Genomic DNA, 23,258 nt, shown 5'->3' on the forward strand with positions numbered 1-23,258 from the left:
AAATGAGAGACTGCTTTGCTTGACAGTCTATATTTAGAGATTTTGACTGCATTTTTTTTTTCACTTGAATGAATATATATATATATATATATATATATATATATATATATATATATATATATATATATATATATATAATTCAGTTTTAGTTTTGACTTTTGGTCTTACTTTATATTTGTATGTAGTATGTATAGGCCTATGTTTCACCATATTTTATGTCTGGTTTTACAGAACATCTCCAAATGTCCTTATGCGACTGAAGCTACTTTATATTATGACAAATAACCTGGTCACTACTGTCAGCAAATGTGGGGTTGCTGTTTTTGTTTCTTTATATGTAATGTACTGTGTAGGTCATGCTTATTCTGTTCTGCTCCCTTATATTCTGTGGAAATAGATTTTGTTATTATAATGTATATCCCTCTAGTCTTAGTGACTCCTTAATGATTTGCTTAGGCTATATGTCAACTGTTTTAAATGTCACCTTACATACAATGTTTGCTTATTTTTGCATGTGATCATACAGTATATATGGCATTTTTTGTGGCATTCCTGCAAATTCTTGGAAAGAGGAGAGCAGACACAACTAGTTTTGTTGTTGTTGCTGCAACTAAATTAGACAGTGTTTTAGACAACAACTGAACACAAATCAATAGTTTAAATTTCGTCTCGTATTTATTTGCCTATTGAAAACTATTCAATGTAAATGTTTCCATAACTATATTATCAACAAACGACATGGCATTTCGAAACCAATAAAGTCAATCCGCAGGTACACCTCTCAGCCAATAGCTGTCGACGATTTCAGTACGAAACTGAACCAATAGAAGGCAAGATCTCTCCAAAGTCGTCCAATCAGAATGCAGCTTTGGCCACAGTTCGCCTACAACGACGGTCGGACGTGTAACTCGTTTAGAGTTGAAGAAATACCAGGCGAAAAATAAAAGGTATGATGTCGATTTATTCCGAAATAGAGATTTAAAGCAAACGCGAACCAGTAATATTGGCAATAGTTTATTTAAACGTGTCTCAGTGAAGCGTACGGTAGAGTTTTATGATCTCTTCGCATGTTTGTGCGGTTTGACTAAACTTTCTCAAGTCTTTGTTTCATCTCTGTAATAACAAACAGTAAAATGTGCGCTTTTATTTTTCGTTGCAGTTGAGGATATTGTCGTCGGTGTTTGTGAAATACTCTCACACGAGAAGAAAAATGAGTTTGTCGTGAGAGGTTAAGATTGCAGAGATTTTTTTTTATCGTAGGTGAATTGGGTGCATGCAGCTTTAACGCATTAAATTAAATAAAGTATTTTCATTTAATAGTTTTTAAACATTGTTGCCTTATCAAGTGCATGATAATTGCTTCATTGCTCAAACAAAACGATAAATGGTCGCCCATTATTGTTTAATACAGCGGTAGGAATTGCTCCAAATCTCAAGTATTCATTCTCAAATATGTTCACTTCATTCCTATGAGGGTAAATGGGTCAATTTGGATCACAGCTTGTAAGTGAGGCTGTGCTTTGAAGGCATTCCAGTCAAATTGTTTAAACCAACCTGTTGCATTAAAGAGCCAGAATCAAGAATGATTTTGGATTTAATGCCGAGTGAATGTGATTCTCATCAAAACAGTGGAGCTTGTTTATTTAGGATGTTGTAGTTGGTCGTGTTACATTATTGCTTTAGTGTTTCCATTGTTAATCAGACCTCATGCAAGTCACTGTGCTAAATGTGACAGTAAGGGCTCATGTGAGCTTGTCTTGTGTTCATTTCACTGCTGTTGTGCTGCTGGCCAATTGTGAAAGGAACTGAATGAAGTGCCATGTGAAAGAAAGGGAGCTGGGTCATAATAATTTTTTCTGAAAGAATGAATCGTGTCATTCAAGATATTTTGAATGTGTAGAGCTGTCAATAAATGTTAGGCTGACAATAAATGCATCAGCTCGGATTGGCTCATGCCTATCATATAAAGTTGGCATGAAATGGAAATTCTTCTGTTTTCTAAATGCATCTTTTTGATCTTATTTTAAACGATTCTTCCATGTATGTTTTTTTTTAGCTCATTTTTAATCAATATATCGTAACATTTCGTCTGATCAAAGCTTGCATTCAGATCTGCTTCCATCCAATCAACAACTGATGGAAAGTCCCTGCTATAATTTTGTTTTTCTTCAATAATCCATTTCACACGGATATACGCCACAATACAGAAGAAAAGATCTGACTCTACATTGAGATTTTACATAATAACGGAATAGTTTGCTTGTTTAACACTTACAATAGATAATGGTTTACTAGTTAGAGAAACAAGTCAAAACAAAGATGAACTTGCCAGGTGGAAAGTGTAAAGTATTTTAATTTAAATAAGATTTCAAATTGTAGTTGAATGACTTAGACTGTGCAATATTTGTCTTTAAAGGATGATGTTCACCTTCAGATGGTTAAATGGTTAGTTCACCCAAAAATGACATTTCTGTTATTAATTACCCACTTTCATGTCGTTCCAAACCCGTAAGACATTTGTTCATCTTCGGAACACAATTTTTTTAAATTTTTTTTTATGAAATCTGAGAGCTTTCTGTTCTCTCCATAGACACCGACTCAACTATCACTTTGACACTTCAAAAGTTCGTAAAGAGATTGTAAAACTAATAATATGAATTGAGTTGTTTAGTCCAAATCTTTTCTGAAGAGACACAATCGCTTTATATGATGAACAGATTTAATTTAGGTTTTTATTCACATATAAACATTCATCAACTCTCACATCAGTTATGATAAATGGAACACAAGCATGTTCGCTTGACGTGATAACCAATGAGGTTCATTCTTGTGTGTTATGCAGCACGTTTGAGCTTCAGCAAGAGGTTTGTTCTCTCGCATCAAGCTGGTTCGGTTGAGCTCCTGTTTATATTCGCTGATCAGTGTTTATGTGGTTGTGAATAAAAGCCTCTTAAGAAAATTTGGACTAAACCACTCAATTCATATGGATTAGTTTTACGATCTCTTTATGAACTTTTTGAGGCGTCAAAGTGTCAGTTGCGTAGCTGTCAATGGAGGGACTAAAAACTCTCAGATTTCATCCCCCCCAATTTTTTTTTATTTGTTTCGAAGATGAACGAAAGTCTTAACAGGTTTGGAACAACATGAGGGTGAGTAATTGATGGGAGAATTTTCCTTTTTGGGTGAACTATCCCTTTAATGATGAATGATTTAGTCATTATGTTCAGTGGTGGGAATAATTACTATCTTTGTAGATCCAGTTTCATCTGTTTTCATAATAGTATCTTCTTTGAATCCTGGAGTAGTCCCTTTTATAATCTGCCATGATATCAATTCCTGTATAACTGGCGTGAGATTTAATTTCATTGTGTCATTTCTTTTATTATTGTGTTGTCCCCAGGCTGGGGTGTGTATATGTGTGAGAGAGAGGGGGTAGGCTGCATCGGGAGCAGCTATGGGTGAGATCGAGGGCACCTACCGCTCCTTGCAGACCCCTGCAGGGACACGGCTCGGAGCTCAGAACAACACCGGCATCAGCACCCTGGAGCCCGGGCAGAGCCTCAGTTCGGCTATGGGAGCGGGAGGGAAAGGCCACAACAAGGGCCTTCAGATCCGCGTCCAGGGTCTGGACGATGCTCAGGAGTTCTATGAGCTTGAGGTGAGACACTTCACATCAGTTTCTTTATTTTTCCATGTCTGTTCATCACCTTATCGGCCTGGGTGAGACTTCCTGAAGTTTTTGATTTGTAAAAAAAAAATTCAACAATATAAAATGTCTTTTAAAGGAGTCATGACTCATGACCTGTAATTTTCACTTTTCCACGAGAATCAATGTATGTTATGATTGCCTAACGATTATACACTGGCCGGGAAGCCGATATTTAAAAGTGAAGCGTTTGTTTACCCCTGGGTTCATAAACCAGCCCACGTGCACGCGCACTCAAATACGAGATTTTAATTTCTGCCCCGACTTGACGTCAAGACGGGGCAGGATATACCATATATGGACACCGCAGACCTATGCTGCAGGAAGCCCGCCCTGCCCCTCTCCCCCTCATATTCAGTCGCGAAAGATGCAGAAACGTAGTGCACACGTGAGTTGCTCTGTTGTTGACTGCCAGAATCAACATGTAAATGTGTTTTCTCTCCCAAGAACGGACCAAGCTGTCAGGGACCAGTGGATTAAATTAATTTTTAATGACGCGGTTCCTACAACCCTTCCCACTGGCTTAACGTTAGGTGTCTGTGCTAATCATTTTACGCCGGAATCGTTCACAAATTTGGGGCAATATCAGGCGAAGAATTGTATATTATATAACTATGACAACATATAATTGTATTGATTTTTTTTTATAGAATAGATAAGGATAGATAAATAAAACAAACAGTCAAGTAATAATAAACATAAAGAAAAAGATCACGTTACATGTCTGTAGAAGAAAAATATTGAATATCTAAAAAACCACAACGTGAAACAAGGCAAAAACACCACATGATAGCAAACGTTGATCTCAATAACCACTGTAAGCTGATAAAAAAAAAGTAGACTACATCTCCGTTAATGTAATCTACATTGATTAAATAAAAGGTATAATGTATGTCTCAGTCAAAATGATTGTCTTTACCATTCAGAGACATCTTTTAGTAGACGTCCTTCCATCGACTCTACATCTTCCCTTTCCAGCTCAGGTTCAGAGTCTGGCTCATACATATACGGTTGAATTCCGTAGGTCGCGGCCAGGTCGGGTTCATTCACAACTTGCGCCATGATGTCATTTTGGAATGATATGCTGAAGTTACCAGCGGTGTCAACCCCCCTCCTTCCTGCCACCAATCAACGCGCCCCTCATTTGCATTATTAAAATGACCGTCCACGACAGCCAAAATATCGCATCAGATCTCGCGAGACAATAATGCCTTCAGAAATAAGGGTCAGAGGAGCTCTGTGTTTATTTTTTTTCCACTTTTCTTTTTTAGAAGGGCCTGAAAGACTTATAATAGAGCGTGGGTATCCAAGGTAATACTAGGTTATGACTCCTTTAATGTGCTTTTAATTTGACTGTTCAAAAGCCATTACTCCAGATTTCAGTGTCACATGATCCTTCAGAAATCATTAAAATATGCTGATTTGTGCTCAAACTTTTCTTATCTAATTATATTATTAATGTTAAAAACAGTACTGCTTAATTTTTTGTGATAATGATACATATTTTCAGGAGTTGTTTTGGAATTTCAGTAGAATTTATTTTAAACAAATCTTTTGTAATATTGTAAATGTCATTACTGTCACTTTTGGTCAATTTCTTGGCTGAATAGAAGTATTAGTCACATAAAAAAAAAAAAAAAAAAGGGCTTACTATTACTAACCCCACACTTTTGAGTCACGTGACATTTTTTCATGTGCTGAAATGTTTTAGTTATAATACGTGTAAGTAAATAGTGCTTTATATTGCTTTGTTAGTAGACAAAAATAAGTATAATTAAATATAATTCTTTACTTCTATAGCTTAGGCTACTCTTTGGATCTTCTTGACTACAGTGGCTGTTGTTGGAACTCCTGAAGTGATGCATATCACATATTGTTAACTTACACCCTGATCATACTTTTTTATAGTAGTCTGGTTGTTTTGTTTGTTTGATTCCACTGCACAAATATTGTACGTTTGCTATTGTGTTTGCAAAGCTACCCAAAGTTTATTTAAAAATAAGCGCACTGTAGCAACTGTGTTTAGTTTTGTCCATTTGCGGCTGTGCTGGAGAATGTAAACGACCGTCTCTCCGGAGACCGCTGGCAGTCTTGCTTTTGCGTGCCGGTTGTGGTGGGTGACAGCTGCCACATGGCTTTAGCTCTTAAATCCTGCGTCTTTAAGTCTGTTTTACACCCAAGGCCTGAAGTCACTTTCTAAGTGCTAGCCTAGGTGTAGTTACACATCTGACAAATGCATTTTCTCCTTTGATGTTGTTTATTAATCACAATGGGTGAAATGATCTGAAAAAGCAAAAGTCTTTGGTGAAAATGCATTGCTTGAATTTCCTACAATATGACACCAGCATTTGACTGCAAAATGACATGAACGGGGCAAGATTTAAGGTCTTGTGTGTGGGTTTGTGCACTGTTGAGATTAGCAGTGTGGTTTTTAAAACATGTTTACTATTGCCAGCTGCTCAGTCAAGGACTTGGAAACATTTCACTGGCTTTCCTGCGGCAACACCTGAATTTATCTTAACCTCTCCTTTATATTTTGCTGGGCTGACAATGACACGGAAGATTATCTAAATGATGTTAAATGTGGTGTTATAAGACAGCCTAACTGTTTTAGTGGACTGAGGATGAAACTTCCCATAATTAGATCAGATAACAGTATGCTTTGAATTCCCCTGTTACAAAGATCAAACACGGGAGAGTGGAAAATGGTCATTATCCAGCTTTATTAGGCTACAGGACTCTGGAATGCGGTGGTGCCACCAAACATGCTGTACTGAAGCAGAGAGACCCTGCTGGAGGTAAATGACTGTTCATATTATGTCTAGATAATGGAAGAACAATGGGGTCAGCTCTGGTTCAAAGATTTATTACTCTTTCTAGTGTTCCCCAGGAGTGCATTGGGACTTGTTTTCCATTACTCTTTATTTAGCACTGCCAAGTGCGTATGAATTGCGGTATTGATTGATCTGCTGTCAGATGATGTGGATGTTTTATTAGGCAGATTGTGTTTAATGATTCATAAGGCAACATGGCTTCGTGATCTGTTCCATGATGCACAAACCGGCGATAACGCAGTCTGGTGTTGCTCATGAAAGGGTTTTGTTTATTCTCAGCAGGAGTGTGTGTGCACGTGCGCTTGTGTGCTCACTGCATTGTGGGTCTGATGTCATGTTGCCACATCTGTTTCCAAGATGGGACTGTGTTCTCGTAAGCACACCCAGGTACTCGAGTGTGAGAGCTGTGGGAAAATATCCCAAATTGACCCTCAGGATTAAACTACCAGACCAAAGAAATAAAGACATATGTGCTGAACTTCTGTTCATGTTAGTCTAAACAAGCAAAGTATGCATTGTCTGGTGATGGTTGCAATGACACTTTTTTCAAATGTACAAGTTTGAAACCCCATTGTTCTAGGGCTAAACGATATACACCGCTTCAGCATCGACATCGCGATGTGCGCATCCGTGATAGTCACATCGCAAGATGTGCGATGTCAAGTAGGGATCGTAGTTGATCCGTGATCCGATCGGACCAGGCCACAATGTCTGAACGCATGTTCAGCAGATTCGTTGCAAAGCTTAGGCTAACCATCATAGAGTGAAAGTTTATCATTTGAGGGTGTTTTTAAGTCCTGTCAGTTTCATTCAAGCGTGAAAAGACGCAAAATAATTCAGTTCAGAACGCCGCGCAGACGTCACGCAAACACCGAATTCAGTTCTCTTTATGCCCATCTTGCCGAGTATCTTCGTAAACACAGTCACTTATGTGAACGTAAACATATTGGATCCGTTCATCAGGTATTAAAGTGACAGCAGCCCAATAAACCTTCTGCCAACCGTATCATTAACGTTAGTCGAACAACAGAAGACAGAGAGAAAATCCCCCTTAACAAAGATTCATTTAATTTATACAGTGCAGACTATGCAGTGTTATTTTACATTTGACCTGAATACTGTAAAAAAGCATTTTCTATGCTGATGCACTCCCCTACAAAATCACCCCAGTCATTATAGAATGATTAATTCTTTCCAAACAGAGCTATTAAAGCAACTTGCTCTGACGTATCTTAAAATATGTCAGTGCCATAGTTTTGTCTCAAGATGCACATCAGTAATGTTTTTGTTTTTTTAAGCATGTTTAAAAACGCTACTTAAATGTCCTAATTTAACTAAGGCCTAATCCTGTTTTAATCTAATCCCTGTCTGTGAAACCAGGCCATATTGATAAGCGGCTAGCATTAAGGTACTAATTGTTCAAAACTTTAAAGACCATTAAAGGGTATTAAAGCTGAAACGATAAATTAGAAAACTAGTCAGTCTCACTGACAGACTGTTTGTTTGGTAGATTAGTATTCGTCCGTTCTGATCCATCCTTAATTTAAACGTACTTGATTTTTTTTATATAGTTTTAAACATAAATTGGCATGAAACTTACAGCTGTTTGATTTTAGAAACTGGCAGGTCCATATAGTCTGAAATGATTTGTCATGAGGGCGTGTGCATATTGGGCACTAGTCTGTTTTTTTTTTTTTACTCTAACCTCATTCCCAGTTCACCCGGAAACCCACTGACCTGCTCTCCTCGTCTGTGAGCCGCTCCTCTGCATCGCCAACTTGTAATTTGTGTTGCCATCTAAATGCTGAAGGCTTGCAGCAATCTCAGCCTCAGAATGTATTTATGGATATGGGTTTGTTCTCTCCTCCACAGCGTCTGCCCGAGTAATAATTTTCTCCAACTTAGAAATCAGGGAAAATGTATTTATGGACTTTTACTCCTTAGTTGGATATAATCTTTAGCTTTCTTTTTGGGCTTTCTAACCAATTTGTGAATATTTGGGCCTATTTGCCAGGTGTAAATGAAACTCATTCGAGACAAATATTTTGATCAAGGAAAATGGTCTAAATTGCGCTATATTGTCTCACCAGTGCTGACACTTTGCACGCTACAGTAGAAGTGTCCGTTATGGTGATGCGTCAACAGTTGTCACAACACCTCTTTTCTATTTTTGACACGTTAATGAACTACACCAGAGTCACTTTATTTGTCTGAACTACTAGTGTTTTTACTGGAAAAGTACAGCTATTAATTCTATTAGTTACATGTTTAATTGTTTTTGGTGTTTTAAATCCTATTACAGTTCAAAAGTTTGGTGTTGGTAAGATTTTTAACATTTATTTTGCACACCAAGACTGCATTTATTTGATCCAGTAAAATAATACAGTATAACCAGTAATATTATGAAATATTAATACAATTTACAGTAACTGTTTTCCATTTTAATATATTTTAGTGTATTCCTGTTATGGCAAAGCTGAATTTTCAGTAGTCATTACTCAGTGTCACATGATCCTTCAGATCATGGTGCTAAAAAACCCAGTCTTCTTATTATTAATGTTGAAATCAGTTGTTCTGCGTAATAATTTTGTGGAACTGTGAATTTGAAATAGAACTCTTTTGTAACATTTATGATGTCTTTTAAATCACTTTTAAACAATTTAATGCATCCTTGCTAAATAAAAGTATTACTTTTTTTACAAGTCTTGCTGACCCCAAACTTTTGAACGGTAATGTATGTGGTTATAGTAGTGTTAAAATGATCATAATCAATTATTATTAGATGGATTTCTGTTGAAATTAATGTAGGATAGATAAGCTGTGTCTGAAATGACATTAGTTGTAGAGTATGCGAAGAAGAGCTGTTCTTTAGATATGGGCTGTAAATACATTCCGGGACATACTTCATCTGCCGTTATCCTTTGACCCGCCTGTTCTTTGATCTATGACATACTTATAACAGCCACAAAAATAATTTACTTGCCTGTTGTTAAAGTACAATAACCACAAAGGAACAACTTTGTTGGCACCTGTAGCGCTTGCACTTGCTCTCTTTTAGTTTTTTTACATTGCGGTTTTCGTGGCTCTACAGCTCCTATTGCAGAATGGGAAAGTAAAGTGTCCACTGGAATCTCTGGTTATTGTTTGCCCACTGTATCATGAATGCTGTATATTCTGAAATAATACCAAGTTGACGTATGTTTTTTGCATATTACGTACTAGGGAGATGCGCATATTTGGATAGTCAATCGCAGTTGATAGTCAATCACCCGTTTTGTCTAGTATATTTTCGAGTTTACAGCTGATTGGTCTGTGTCGGTGGCAGTGCTTATCATGAGATGATTTGTTGCCTTGATATTTCCAGTATAAACAGGCTTGAGACACTCTGACTGTCAGACGTCTGGCTCCCTGTGGGTTTTTGTTCATTAGGCCAATAGGAAGTGATGAGGAAGCCGCTACAACAGTCCAAACTTCCTGTTCCATCCACACCCATGGGACGACACAGGCCTCTGCTCGCTCTCCAAAATAATCACCCAAGCTGTCAGTCAAAGTCACGGACAGGCTTGTTGCCTTAATTTATGTGTGTGTGTGTCTGCATATTAGTTCTACACAGTGTTACTTTAGTATCAAATTCAATGAGATACTACAGGTATTTTTTTTTTATCATTTTTTTTTTTACTTTCAGTTAAAGGATTTTTGTAATGTTGTGTTTTTTTTTTTTTTTTGTCATTTTTAGTTAAAAAACAAAGTATTTATAGTTTAATAATTGTTATTTTAGTTTGAGTTATTTTAGTACATCAAGTTATATGTATATATATGTGTGTGTGTATATACACACATATATACATATAACTATATAGGCTATATGTATGTATATACTATATGTATATACATGTGTATATACATATGTAACTATATGTGTATGTATATACATATACATATGTATATGTATATACATACACATATAGTTACATATGTATGTGTGTATGTATATGTGTGTAGGCCTGCACACACACACACGCACCACACACACAACATTGACCTAAATTTGTAGTCATAACAAGGACTCCGGCAGCTGTGATGGTGTGGGCTTGTCTTAGAACATCGGTTTTTATAATTTGGTTCGCCATATGTTTTCTCAGCTCTTGAAACAAAGAGAGAACATGCACGCATACACATTTGCATGGAATTTGACCAGTGCACGCAGCACGCCATTCAAGCCCTACTGTGACCTTCTGAGGAATCTATTGGAGAGCTGGGGCTCTGCGGGGGGAACGGCAGAAATAGACAGCATTAAACGGAGACTGCAGAGAACTCTCGCACAACCCAGGGCCAGAGCATGCTGCATTTTAGGAGATCCCCTGCTTTCAGTCCTGAAGAGAGGCAGAAGAGGGTGTGTGTGTGGTAGCATGTCACACTAGTTCTCTTACTGAGCTGACACTGTGCCAGGACCAGGAACCTTGCCAAATACTCTCCAATGAGGGTCTGTTCACAGCTGCTTGCGGAGAGAGAGGGTAGAGAGCCCCCTTTATCTGCTCAATGACACTATGCAACAGATATAAATACACCTTTAGCCATGTAATAATGTCCTCTTTGTCTGGACAAATACTTTTTATGCAACTCTACAAATTTATCGCCGGTCTGCGAGTTTTGGTGATGATGGATCAAAATGTTACATTTATACTTGCTACACTAACTTTTGGGTCAATGACATTTATAATTTTTTTTGTCCAGATCTGTTAGTAAAACCTACATTACAAACGCAATTCATGCATACACTATTTTGAATAAACCTCTTGGATGAATTAACATGTTTTTAGTTTCTGAATTTTTTTGGGCGGCATTAAGTCAACTGTATCACTGTCCTGATATTAGAAAGTTGTTCAAGAAAAAATATTGGTTTCACTTTATTTTGACAGTCACATTCTGTTACTCTCTACTAACTGTCATTAGAGTGCTAGTAGAGTGTTAGAAGACTGGTAGGGTTAGAATAAGTTGGTATAAATACGTACACACAAGTACTGGACTAAAGTTTATATTTTGGATATATACACTGATGAAGCTGGGGATGTCCCGATACCGATACTTTCATTTTTGGTACTCGCCGATACCGTAACCGATCCCTGAATTTTCACTGCATTTGTAATTTTTAAATGTATTGGTAGATAAACCAAAAGAATATAAATCATATTAGTTGGCTTAATTTGTTCATCAAACAAATATTTCTTTCAGTTATTTTCATGCTTAATTAAGCCTGCTAAAATGCATTGTATGAGCTTCTGTTACTGTCACTCTTCATTCTATTGCTCTATCATATTTTATCTTTCATTTAATAGCCACAGCACATATTTAGAGCTGCTTCAGCAGGGCTCAGTGCTGAGGACCGGGTCAGCGGTTCAAATGTTTGTCAAAACCAGTGAAATATCAATTATTTAATCCAATTTTGATACTACAACAAAAACTACCAGCCTAATTAATGTGAATTTTAAACAAGTAAGCAGTCAATAACAAAATAAGAACAAACAATCGAATTACAAATAGGACAAATAAATACTATAGAACAAAGAAAGGCTACAAATGAAATAAACACTGTTTTTAGAGTTTTTCAGGTAGATCTAACAGGTACAGAAATTTGAATAAAGTAATCAAATGTGGGGAAAAAAAGCATATTCATTACTGTATAAATTATATATAGATGGATATTTTTGTAAAGTTGAAAAGGGTAGCCTATTTAGTCAAGAGCAGTGAGTATTTCTTTGTCCTTTGTTTGATTAACATTAAAACACAGAAGCAGGTTTATCAAACTGCTGCCCCTTTAAGACCGAACGCACCGCATTTGAACATGGCTACGTTCATTTGAGATATAACCGACTTTGTTTACTATAGGATACTCGCCAAGACGGGCGTTATTACATCATTTTGTGTGAATTTGTCCGTACAAGCGCAAGACGTGAAAGACAATTTAATTCAGTATTTGCGCACTGAGACGCTGGTTTGCGGGGCGCGCGCTTCGGATGTTTGCGTTCATGGAACTTCTTGACCTGCACACGTCCTGTAATAATGTAGGGAACCACTCGTTATACTTAAATCAGGTAACAGTTCATGTTTTACTTTACTTGCATATACGATTTAGTTTTCATCCAAATAACGTGCTGAGTGAACGATCAGCAATCAAGAGCATTCAAAAGAAGTGCGCTCTCTTGCTCTCTCTTGTCAGTTAACGTTAATAATAAGCTACATGCCTCGGTTTATTTTCTTTGCCATTGACATCCGACTGAACAAACTTTCCACTGATGTCTGTTTAAAGGGATGTGCTCGCAAAATGTACGTGGTATCGGTGCGTGGTATCAGTGAATTTTTATGAGTAGCCTACAAGTACGAGTAGCCTATATGAGGACAGTATCGGCCCGATCCCCGATGCCAGTATCGCTATCGGGCCATCCCTAGTTGAAGCGATCACAATAGAGTAAATCACCTTTTGAAAGTAAATTGACGCTTCAAATACCAATTATATTGTTACACTATTAAGTGGCGACAACTGGCGATTAAAAGTTGCTTCATTACAGGATGAATCAGCTTTTTGAAAGGATCTCTTGAATGATTCAATAATATTTGTTATTGAATCATTCAAGAGATCCTTTCAAAAAGCTGATTCATCCAGTAATGAAGCAAGTGAAGTCTTTATGTATTTGTCTTTTCAGAATCATGGGAAAATGATGATCTGTATTTTAAACAAAAATTGTGATTCTCAATTTATTCAGTATCATGCAGCTCTAACTGTTACTTGATAGTTGAGTTGTTGTTTTTAGAATCATTAATTTTACAGTTTATGGGGGAATGGTGGTTACACTTTATTTTAAGGTGTCATTGTTACAGTGTAATTATTTAAGTACTGAGTAGTAATAATTAACTACATGTACTTACTATAGGGTTTTTCGTAGGATTAGGTGTTGGTTTAGGGTTAATTGCATGTAATTATGCATAATTTACTCGGTAAGTACATGTAACATATGTAACAAGGACACTGTAAAACTGTGCCAAAATGGTATAAAGTTTTTTGAAACCAACATTTTAAATTCGATTTTAAAGGATTTTCCTTTTCTTTATTGTGCACACTTTTACCCTTTTATAATTTTCTTTGTGAATATTTGCAAGAACTTGTGATAAACATTACTGCATGATTTATGTAGGTTATAAAACTGATCTGTCCTGACTCTACACACTTGTAATTCAATCTTGGGCTTGCTCTCCATTGATGTTCAAGTAAAAATAGACACTAATTGCCGCATTGGATGTTTGAACTGGCTCAGGCCTTGAAAAAACAGCCTGTCTTTTAAAAGCTGAGAATGTCCAGTGGCCAGAAATGGTTTTTGATCCTACACAGACCTGGAAACAGTCACATTAAAATACATTTCCTGTTCTTCAATGGCTTTAATGGCATAACAGAACGTAAAACATGCCTTTCAAAACCGTTGGCTCCTTGTGCCAACTTTAATCCTTATTGGCAAAATTCCTTCCTTATAATGTCTGTGTTTTTCCTTTTAATAAAACAATGTGTGTTGTGTAAGACTGTGCAGAGGCCCAAAGTAGACATTCCCTCTGTGTTTATGTAGACGTTGTACTCAGATTCTTTCCTTTGTTAATGTTGGAGCCGTTTTTGAATGTGCTTTCAGACTCAAAACAACTGTAACTGACAGTGAGGGAGCAGCAGTGACAGCAGGTAAATGGGCGGCTCTACAAAGAGAGGGTTAAATGGGATTGGTCAGTAGGCTCGGGGCTCCGCCCACACCTCAGCAAACACCTCAGGAAGCTCAGGAACACTGGGCCTTTTTTTCAACCCGTAACAACAGAGGAAAGAAGCACTGGCATTCACTCCCTGCTTTGTGTTTGAGACCTGCAGAGCGATGAAAATTTGTGTGTGTGTTTTAATGAATACATATGAATGTGTTTTGTTTGTGTGAGGCACAGATGAGTCTTTGTGGAGGGGTCAGTGCAGTGAGGGGGCTGCTTCGATCATTGGGAATGCGGAACAGTGGAGACAGGGGCTGGCTGATGGGATTTCGGAGGAGGGAGTGGAGCAGGACTTGTCCAGCATGAGCAAACAAGCTCATAAATAGTTCAGTTGACAGACTAAAGGAGTGAGTGGGAGGAATGGGGTGGTTGGGAGTTGGCATGTTGTGTGTATTGGGCAGATTGTGTTGGTTTGGCATAACTAGTATTACAAGTAGTACAACCTTAGTCCAGCCTTTGGACAAGTCTTTAAACTTTAAAGACTTATTAGATGATTTTTATTCTTTAGGGACTCTGGTTGTGAGTTTCTTTGTGTCAGACAATTTTAAAATCAGAATCCTCAAAAATAATGGCAAATGTCACTATTTATTTTGTAGTTGCTTGGAATTAACTAAGATTCAGTTTTGTTGCTGTAATGTCTTTTTTTTTTTTTTTTTACACCAAGAGTTCAGTTGAAAAATAGTTGCCTAAAGTATTGTTTAACAACACTGAGGTCAGTTGGCCTTTTTAGCTATATTTAGTAGAAATCAACAGATATAGATTTCTCAGTGTGTGATACCAATAACTAGAGGGCAAGATGGGTGTTAATTTGAGATGTGTATTATATCAGGGATGCCAAAAGTTCCAATACTAAAAATGTTAAATTAAAATGGAAGAATACTAGCGATCTACTATATTTCAGTGCCATATCGGTTATTGGCTACATTGTTTGGTCACATGACTTAACTATGCCTCAGGTCTGAATACTGCTTATTAATAGTTAGAAATGTAGTGGTAAGTTTAAGTGTTGGGTAGGATTGAGCGATGTAGAATATGGTCATGCAGAAAAAGGTATGAATATGTACTTTATAAGCTCATAAGGTTCTCAAGGGAGCACCTGGAGATGCTGCTTGGTACTCTCACTTTACGTGGCGCACATATCCTATGATGGTTAAACTTGGCAGTTAATCCGCAAATCACATGCATGCCATACTGTGGGGGATATTGGCCATTTCATTTTGAAGTTGTCAAAATGTTCAAAATTGTGTTACTTTAGCTCATTTGAATGAATTAAACTGAACAAAAGCAAAAAAAATAAAAAAAATTGAGTGCAGTACAACAGTATTTTCGAACACATGCATGTGTATTTGTGCACTCATTCTATTACAGTATTGCATTATAACATTTACACTGGTATTTCTTCTGACTACTTTTTTTGGTATTTATGGAAACCCTATTTGAAAGCAGATACATTTTAATTATAATGATTGAGATGTACACACACATGCTGAAATTAGACAAACATTTACATAAATTAAATGCTTCTGCTAATCAGCTATGGGGGTCTATGCCGATAATCTCAAAATAGTCCGGTTTTTTTGATTATCAAAAATGTATTGTTGCTTTATCTGGTTGTTTTATCTTAACATAGCAACAATGGCAAAACAGCTTTCTAATAGTAAGTCACAAGATGCATGATCTACCACATCAGTACAGTCAGCTCTAGGAAGCCTCGCACACACTCACTCATTTGGCCTGCTTAACGTCCTCCATACGATGCAATTAGTGGAACAAATTAGTGACTGCTTTGAGAGAGCTGGCCATGAGGAAAATCCTAGAGAGCCATCTCTTGATTGCTTCAAGCCCCTGCCACCCCCAACTCAGATGACAACTTTTCCCATCTCTCACTCTGATGTAATTTAAGGGTGTTGAAGCGTGACAGATTTGGCTTTTCATTGGTTTGGCCCTGTTGGCGGCTGTCACTGACTTTGACCTTAAGTTGGGATTTGCTCAAGCACAGATCAAGTTCACTACAGAGCCTTTCCAAAGAGACTTAATGTTTTAATATATATTTATTTAAACAATGTCAGTACTAAACTGGTACTATGCAATAGAGATGGTTCAGAATAAATTCCATGTGCATTTTTGTTTCGGTGTAAACTTGTGTGTGGTCACCTGTGCATGTGCGAGTGATCTGAGCACATAAAAACAAAGGTCCACGAACTAGTGCTTATGTTATTGCGTAATTTAGACCTTCTTTTTAGAAAAACTACAGAAATATGCTTTTAATAGTCACAATTCATCCCAGCACATGCAAGATTAATGTCCAATCAATTTTACAATGTTAGTGGCCATTCATACAAAACGCAGGCCAGTTAAGCGGTAAAAAAAAGCAAGGTCTAGAGATTTTTATTTTTATTTTTAAATCGAGCGCAGCATTTTTAGAATGCTTTGTCATGCACGAAACGCTGCAAAAGACGCGAGCACAACAGTAAAACATGTCCGTCTAGCACTTATCTACATTGAAAATCAATGTAAAAGTAACACAGTTGAATGGAAAAAATGCATTCCATGTGAACCGGACCTTACAAGAACATTTTACTGAAAATCAAGGTGGGGCTTAGCGATGGGCCAATAGTGCTGCCCTAGCAAAAACCGTGGTTAAAAAAAAAAAAAAGAGAGAGAGAATGCATAGCGTAAAAACTCTTGAGAACTCATCTAAACATGAGAGATTTGATTAGATTTGACTAAATCCCATTACACCTACAACTAGATAATGTGTTGCTTTGTGCTGTGCATGTTGAATGAGTACTATTCCTGTTGAACTGCACTCTGGGAGTTTGGTTCATAAGGCTGGCTTTAGCGAGCTATTTAACCATCTGGGTGACGCAGCACACTGGAGCAGTTGGTCAGTAATGCCAGGTACATTAAAACCCTACTCTGATCCTTATTAACTCCCATTTTAAGTGCTGACAAACTCTTTATATCCAGCTGTCCACCCGAAATGCTAGCCACTGGTGGTGGTCACAGGTCTCTTGCAGGAGCCAGTTGGTTTGATGCATACAATAAGGAATCAAATCGTTAGCCTCATAGCATAAATGCCTAAGTCATTTAAAAAAAAAAAATTACTTAGGCAATTATGCTATGAGGCTAACGAAATGTATCATTTGTGTACTATTTGAATGAAATCTCCCTGCTCTGTTTATTTTAAGGGTCAGATTCTTGAAGCATTTAGTTGATGCCTGTAACAGCGAGTGTATTGAGTGAGGGAGTGTTTTAATCTTTGCACTTAAATAAGTCCATGATCAAGAACTTGAGTGTAGGGTTAGCTACAATTACTTTTTTGTTCTTGGCATGTATGCTCTTACCACAGTGACGAAAGTCAGGAAAATGTAGCCGCCTGCGGCACATTTCCTGAGAACTTTACCCTTTTACTTCATTCAGATAAATATTGAACTAAATAGGTAATCTAATACAGTCATGTGTTGGCTGTTACATTCATAATATCATTTGGCTTGGCCTGCTTCATTTTTCTTTTTGCTTTGTGTGATTTGAGTTGATTCATATGATCAACATTCCACAAATTCATGTGGATTTTAAGATGGATGTCAGTGAAAGTAATGTTATTTTAGTTTAAAGTCATCATAAAAATAAATGTCACCTTTTCTATTTTATAAATGCATGTGTTAGATCTTATTGTGAAAGATTAATCAATGTTTCATTTTTATACCAAGTCGGTTGCTAGTCAAAACAATAGCCGAGTTACTCGAGTACTTGTGGTTGATGTTACCGTTTTTAAAAAAGACACAAAAAATAAGTGTCAACAAGTGTTTAATTGACAGCTTAATGTATGTGACAATTATGTCTCTTACATGTGTTGTTAAAACATTGTATTTAACATTGTCAAAATGACACATAAATAGACACACAACATTATAACCTTAACATCCATGTCTTTGACATTGAACAATACATTATACAACATGTATTATACAACAATAGCCTCATCATATAACATTTCACAGGTCTTCAACAGTTAAAACAATAATGGATCATTACTCGCATCACTTAGATCTTCACTCAACCCGTTTAAAATAGTTTATAATAGAATAAGACAAAATTCATGTAGTTTATTTGCTGTCTTTTCCCCCCTCCCATATATTCTCCTTGGTCGCGAGGTCATGGTTTGCGTTAAGGAAACCAAGCATGCCCTGACACCGGCCAAGGAAACAATTATTTTACTCTGTATATGGTTATTGCGTGCTCGAGTACATTGGCTTCCGACAGCGCCTACTAGTGGGTGAAGTAGTCGACTACCTGACTACCCGACTAGTCCATGCAAGCCCTAGTCTCAGCCCTACGTTTTTTTTATTTTTTTTATTTATTACCCTTTACATTTGGATGTACGTCATATAAAAAAAAAAAAAACTGTCGCTATTGCAAATTAGATGTTGCTTCACACTACAGCCCTGCACGAGACGAGTTTTCTTCATCCCGCGCCCGCCGAATTTCTGACCATTACCGCCCGCTCCCGCAACGTATGTGTTACACTCCCGCCCGCACCCGCAAAACTCTGAGAATTTATTCCCGCACAATAATAGAGATGCATTGATTTTGTGTCTTCTCCCGTCCCGCAGGAAAAAACACATATTTGTATTGCTATTATTAAAGAGATTCATGGGGTTGTTTGTTTCGTTTCCCTGGCCGGCATGTATTCTGGACACATACACACAGGACAATGAAGGAAATCGCGTGTATGCTGTTTTTGGATGGTTTTGTTTTTGTTTTTGCTGTTTTTTATTCAGGATACTCCGTCTGGCGCGTGCAATGATGCGTGATGATTCTCTCTGACCAAACAGCAGTCTGCCGTGTTTTCACGTCACATTTTAGTATCGCCTCAGCTCGCTCAGAACCTCGCCGGAGGTGGTACGAAAAAAAGTACCTGGAAGCAGATACAGTTACAACTTTTACACAGTGGAAAACCAAACAAAGGCGAGTCGAGTCGAGCCGAGCCGAGGCGAGCTGGTGCTGTGTAGTGGAAAAGCGCCATTATTGACATCTCCATCATGTCGCTAGGCTACTTCCCGATCCCGCAGTGTTTTTTTTAGCCGCCCATTCCCGCCCGCAGCAAAGTTCAAACCGCCCGCTTACCCGCGAGATTTGCGTTGGGTCCCAATCCCAATGCAGCCCTCTACTTCACACCACTCTGACTGATTAAAAATTCATCAAAATAACTATTGAGAACATTTATTTGCTTGTCATTCAGACAGAACCGCTTGTCCTGTATGTTTGTGTATTATGTCATTTATTTTGTCACAATCTATTCATTCAATATGATTTCTTTTGCTCTGAGCCTGTGGTGCTGAAGATTCAGCAGCCGTGCAACAATAAACACCTGTAATTCATTCGTGTAACTGCCATGCATTTACTTAAAGTTAATGATTTACAGCATTTCTTATTTGGTGTCAAGGTATGGCTGGAATTGTTGCAACATAGCAAACGCTGCTACCTGCTTGGAGTGTGAGAAAGAGATGCCTCCTGCTGAGATCTCAACATGTCCCAACACAGCACTCAAACGCATGATCACAGATTCTGTACTGACAGACTAATGGGAAAAGCGTACATATTACTGTTAGTTTGGATTCAGCAGTTGCCAATGTAGTCTGACAAATTGGCTTGGTGAATACGAGAAAGATTCCCCAGACTGTGAACATCTGCTGCTCAGTAATCCCAGCCACTGTTGACCCATAAACCCGCCCGACTGACGCTACAACTGTAACAAGGAAACTCCTGCTCGCTGGATAGCGTCTATGTGCTTAGAGGGTTCAGCAGGCACTGCACCGTGACGCATGGAAAATATGCTACGGGTGGTATTTCCTTGTTGGAGTCAACACCCCCTAGTTGATCCATAGCTTAGATTTGTTATGCTGTACTTCTAATGGGCTTTTAGGTTAGGGTGCTTGAGGAAGCTGCAGAAAAGAGACTTAATCCAATTATTGCTGAAGTATGTGAACTGACAGTCTGTAGAATTCTCTTCCAAGCATAAGACACACCTCACACATGGGAACGTCGAAAATGCACTCCGAAGACCAGTACTGTTTCTTTCTTTTTTTATATCAGTGTGAGTGATTGTACACCAAAGTCCCTCAATTGGCAACCATTTTTTCTTTGTAGATTATCCACCTTTTGCAGTGCAGAAGCTACTTTTTTTGAACGTGCGAGACTTCTGATTCATGAGCCGCTATAGGTAAATAACTCTTAAAGATAACAAAGTGCAGCAAACAATAAATCTATATGTGATATAAACCAATGTGTTCAGGATTATGATTTATCAATTAAAATAATCAGATAACAAATACCAGTTTGCAATATCAAGCAGAATAACAGACAATGTTTTTGGACTGGTAAAATAACTGAAAGCAAAGGACTCTAGTCAAATGAAGCAAGTAACTCTTACACTATCATTCAAAAGAGTGAAATGTAAAAAAATAATAATAATTGTATTCTAATATATTTTAAAATGTAAACGTCACATGATTATTCAGAAATCCTTCTAATATGCTGATTTGGTGCTCAGAAACATTTCTTATTATTTTCACGAATTTTGTGGGACTTTTTTTCAGGATTGTTTGAATAGAAAGTACAAAGAACAGCATTTATTTCTTATCAGAAATCTTTATATCATTGTAAATGTCTTTACTGTCTTACCCTTGCTTATTGCATCTGCTTTAATGGGAAAAGGCACAACTGATTGCCTTTCAATAATACATTTTAGGGCTGGGAAAAAATATTGCTTTTCAAATTAAAAATTTCCAATGAATGACCCTGATATCAATTCCGCACCAAGGTAGAAGAAATCATATTTTTACCAAAGTTGTTTTTTGGGAAAAAAGAAATACAGCACAACCAGTGTAGCCTGATTCCAGAAATGAATGAACCCTTATAAGCCAGTTCTTTCAAAGAATAGTTTTAAAAGAATAACCATTTCTACATTGTATGATTAATAGCATTGGTAGATAGACAGTAGGTTTCTTTCATATGCATGTAAGATTATAAATGACATTTATAACTGAAATATACCCAAATGAACTTGATCTTTAATCTGTATTAAATTGAGAGCTTATGAATCAGAATCAGATCTGGAAATCTATATTAAAAGCCAGCCCTGATGTATTTCATTAAATTCTAACAACAATTTTATAAAAAAAATGTTTTTTCTTCAGATCAAATAAACGCTATTAAAAACTATTTTCCAGGCCGGTCCAGCTAATTTGTGCATTTAACACACAAGCAGTGTTTCCATCAAAAAAGCATTTGTTTTATTTGTTGATTCTTCCAATCCATTCACAGCTTCCGTATCAAGTATTATGATTTCTTCTCCATTTCTCTTTTAGTGGTCCGTGTCCTCTTTACACTGCTGTGCATGTTGATGCCGGTTTTGGCAGAGTTTAGAGGAAGCCATTTGGAAGGTGCTTACCTGCCCTGCTTGGCACAGAGAGTACATTCTTTACTTAAGAAACTGTATTAAAGAATCAGTCAAGTTCAGAAGGTACCACAGAACTCAAGGGTAACAATCTGGCCAGCCCAAAAATACATTTCACATTACAAACAGCTGTCTGCTGTATAATTTTCCCCAAAAAAGTCGCAGGCTTGAATGGCAAAACCCAAGCACAGTGTGTTCTTGGTACATAGTAATTAGTCCTTCATTTTGTAATGACAAACCCCTGAGTCTGTTTACAGGGAAACCCCTTTTCCCTTTAAGCAGGTTTAACCGCCTGTGTGCTCTGAAATGTCCTCAGATGTTCTCCTAGCCTTTCACAGCTATATGTTTACATCAGACAGTCCAGCTGATCTCAGAGACTGAATGTGTTTTGGCCTTGCGTCTGGTTTAGGCCTGGCTGCATGCTGTGGAGAATTTCTCAGATAGCCCACAGATATTTCCCACTGACACCCATTAGCCTCAAATATCCAGCGAATTCATAGCAGACACAGCTGCTTTTCCACAGAAACATTTTACCCCTCATAACCCCATAAAAAGACCACTCTTTGAAATGAGCTATAACATCATACTTGGAAGAAGTTATACTTGATGTGATTATTTGATCTCATTGCAGTTATACATTGCAATATATTTTCTAAAATAAGTTAGTATTTAAAATAGTATTCTTGTCATCTGACTTCTGTGCAAAATGTATTATCATATATTTAACGGAAAACATACATTTATTGTATGATTCTAATTTTGAGCAAACTAATGATGTATGTGTTTTAAGTGGTGAACAAAATGGACAATTAAATATATATGTATGTATGTATGTATGTATGTATATGTTTGTCATATATATAATGTATATTAATTGAATGTCTTGTTTTCCCTTCTTTTTCTTGTAGTCAAAAGCAGATGGGCAAGCTCTTTTCTCTGAGGTGTTCAGACGGATCAATCTCATTGAGAGCGATTACTTTGGTCTGGAGTTCCAGAACCTGCATATGAACTGGGTAAGTGGCCACTTGACAAACAGTCCCCCTGTTCACACAAAGACGGGATTGTGAACGGCCCGCTCCTCTGAAAACCCGGCTAAGCTCTTAAAAGACGAGGAGGTGTATTATGTTATTTGTGCTGCCTTTCTCTGGGCCCCAGAGGTTTGCTGTTCCCTTTAAACCAGCCTGATACAGACTCTCAAACTTAAAGAACACATGCTTTATATTGTATAACACACTGTATCTATAAATGGGTGTCATTAAAAGAATACATTTATACAGAATTACTTCACACTGGAAGACTTTAGTTGATCAAACAGTTCTGTGTGCTGTGCCAGACAAAATTTGATGTATTTAAAGGATTATGTGATCCAGAAACAAAACGTTAAAGCTGAAGTGTGTAATTTTTCAATTTTAAAATACTTACCCTAGCTTAATAAGGAGATAAAATGATAAGTAAGCATTGCTAG

General features: G+C 37.3%; 1 protein-coding gene across 2 annotated transcripts in view; it reads left to right on the forward strand.

Annotated features, from left to right (window-relative positions):
• Nucleotides 1-852: 852 nt before the first annotated feature.
• The window catches only part of farp2 (FERM, RhoGEF and pleckstrin domain protein 2), a 58,093-nt gene continuing 35,687 nt past the window's right edge, over nt 853-23,258 (forward strand). Inside the window, exons 1-3 of one of the 2 annotated variants that reach the window (XM_084426889.1) lie at nt 853-947; nt 3,401-3,658; nt 22,702-22,806. In XM_084426889.1, the coding sequence (XP_084283015.1) occupies nt 3,455-3,658; nt 22,702-22,806 (309 nt within the window). In that variant the 5' untranslated portion in view covers nt 853-947; nt 3,401-3,454. The remainder of the gene's footprint in view (nt 948-3,400; nt 3,659-22,701; nt 22,807-23,258) is intronic. The other variant, XM_084426888.1, reaches the window with a different exon arrangement.

This window comes from Rutilus rutilus (genome assembly GCF_951802725.1).
Source record: "Rutilus rutilus genome assembly, chromosome: 12".
NCBI classification, from domain to species: Eukaryota; Metazoa; Chordata; class Actinopteri; order Cypriniformes; family Leuciscidae; genus Rutilus; species Rutilus rutilus.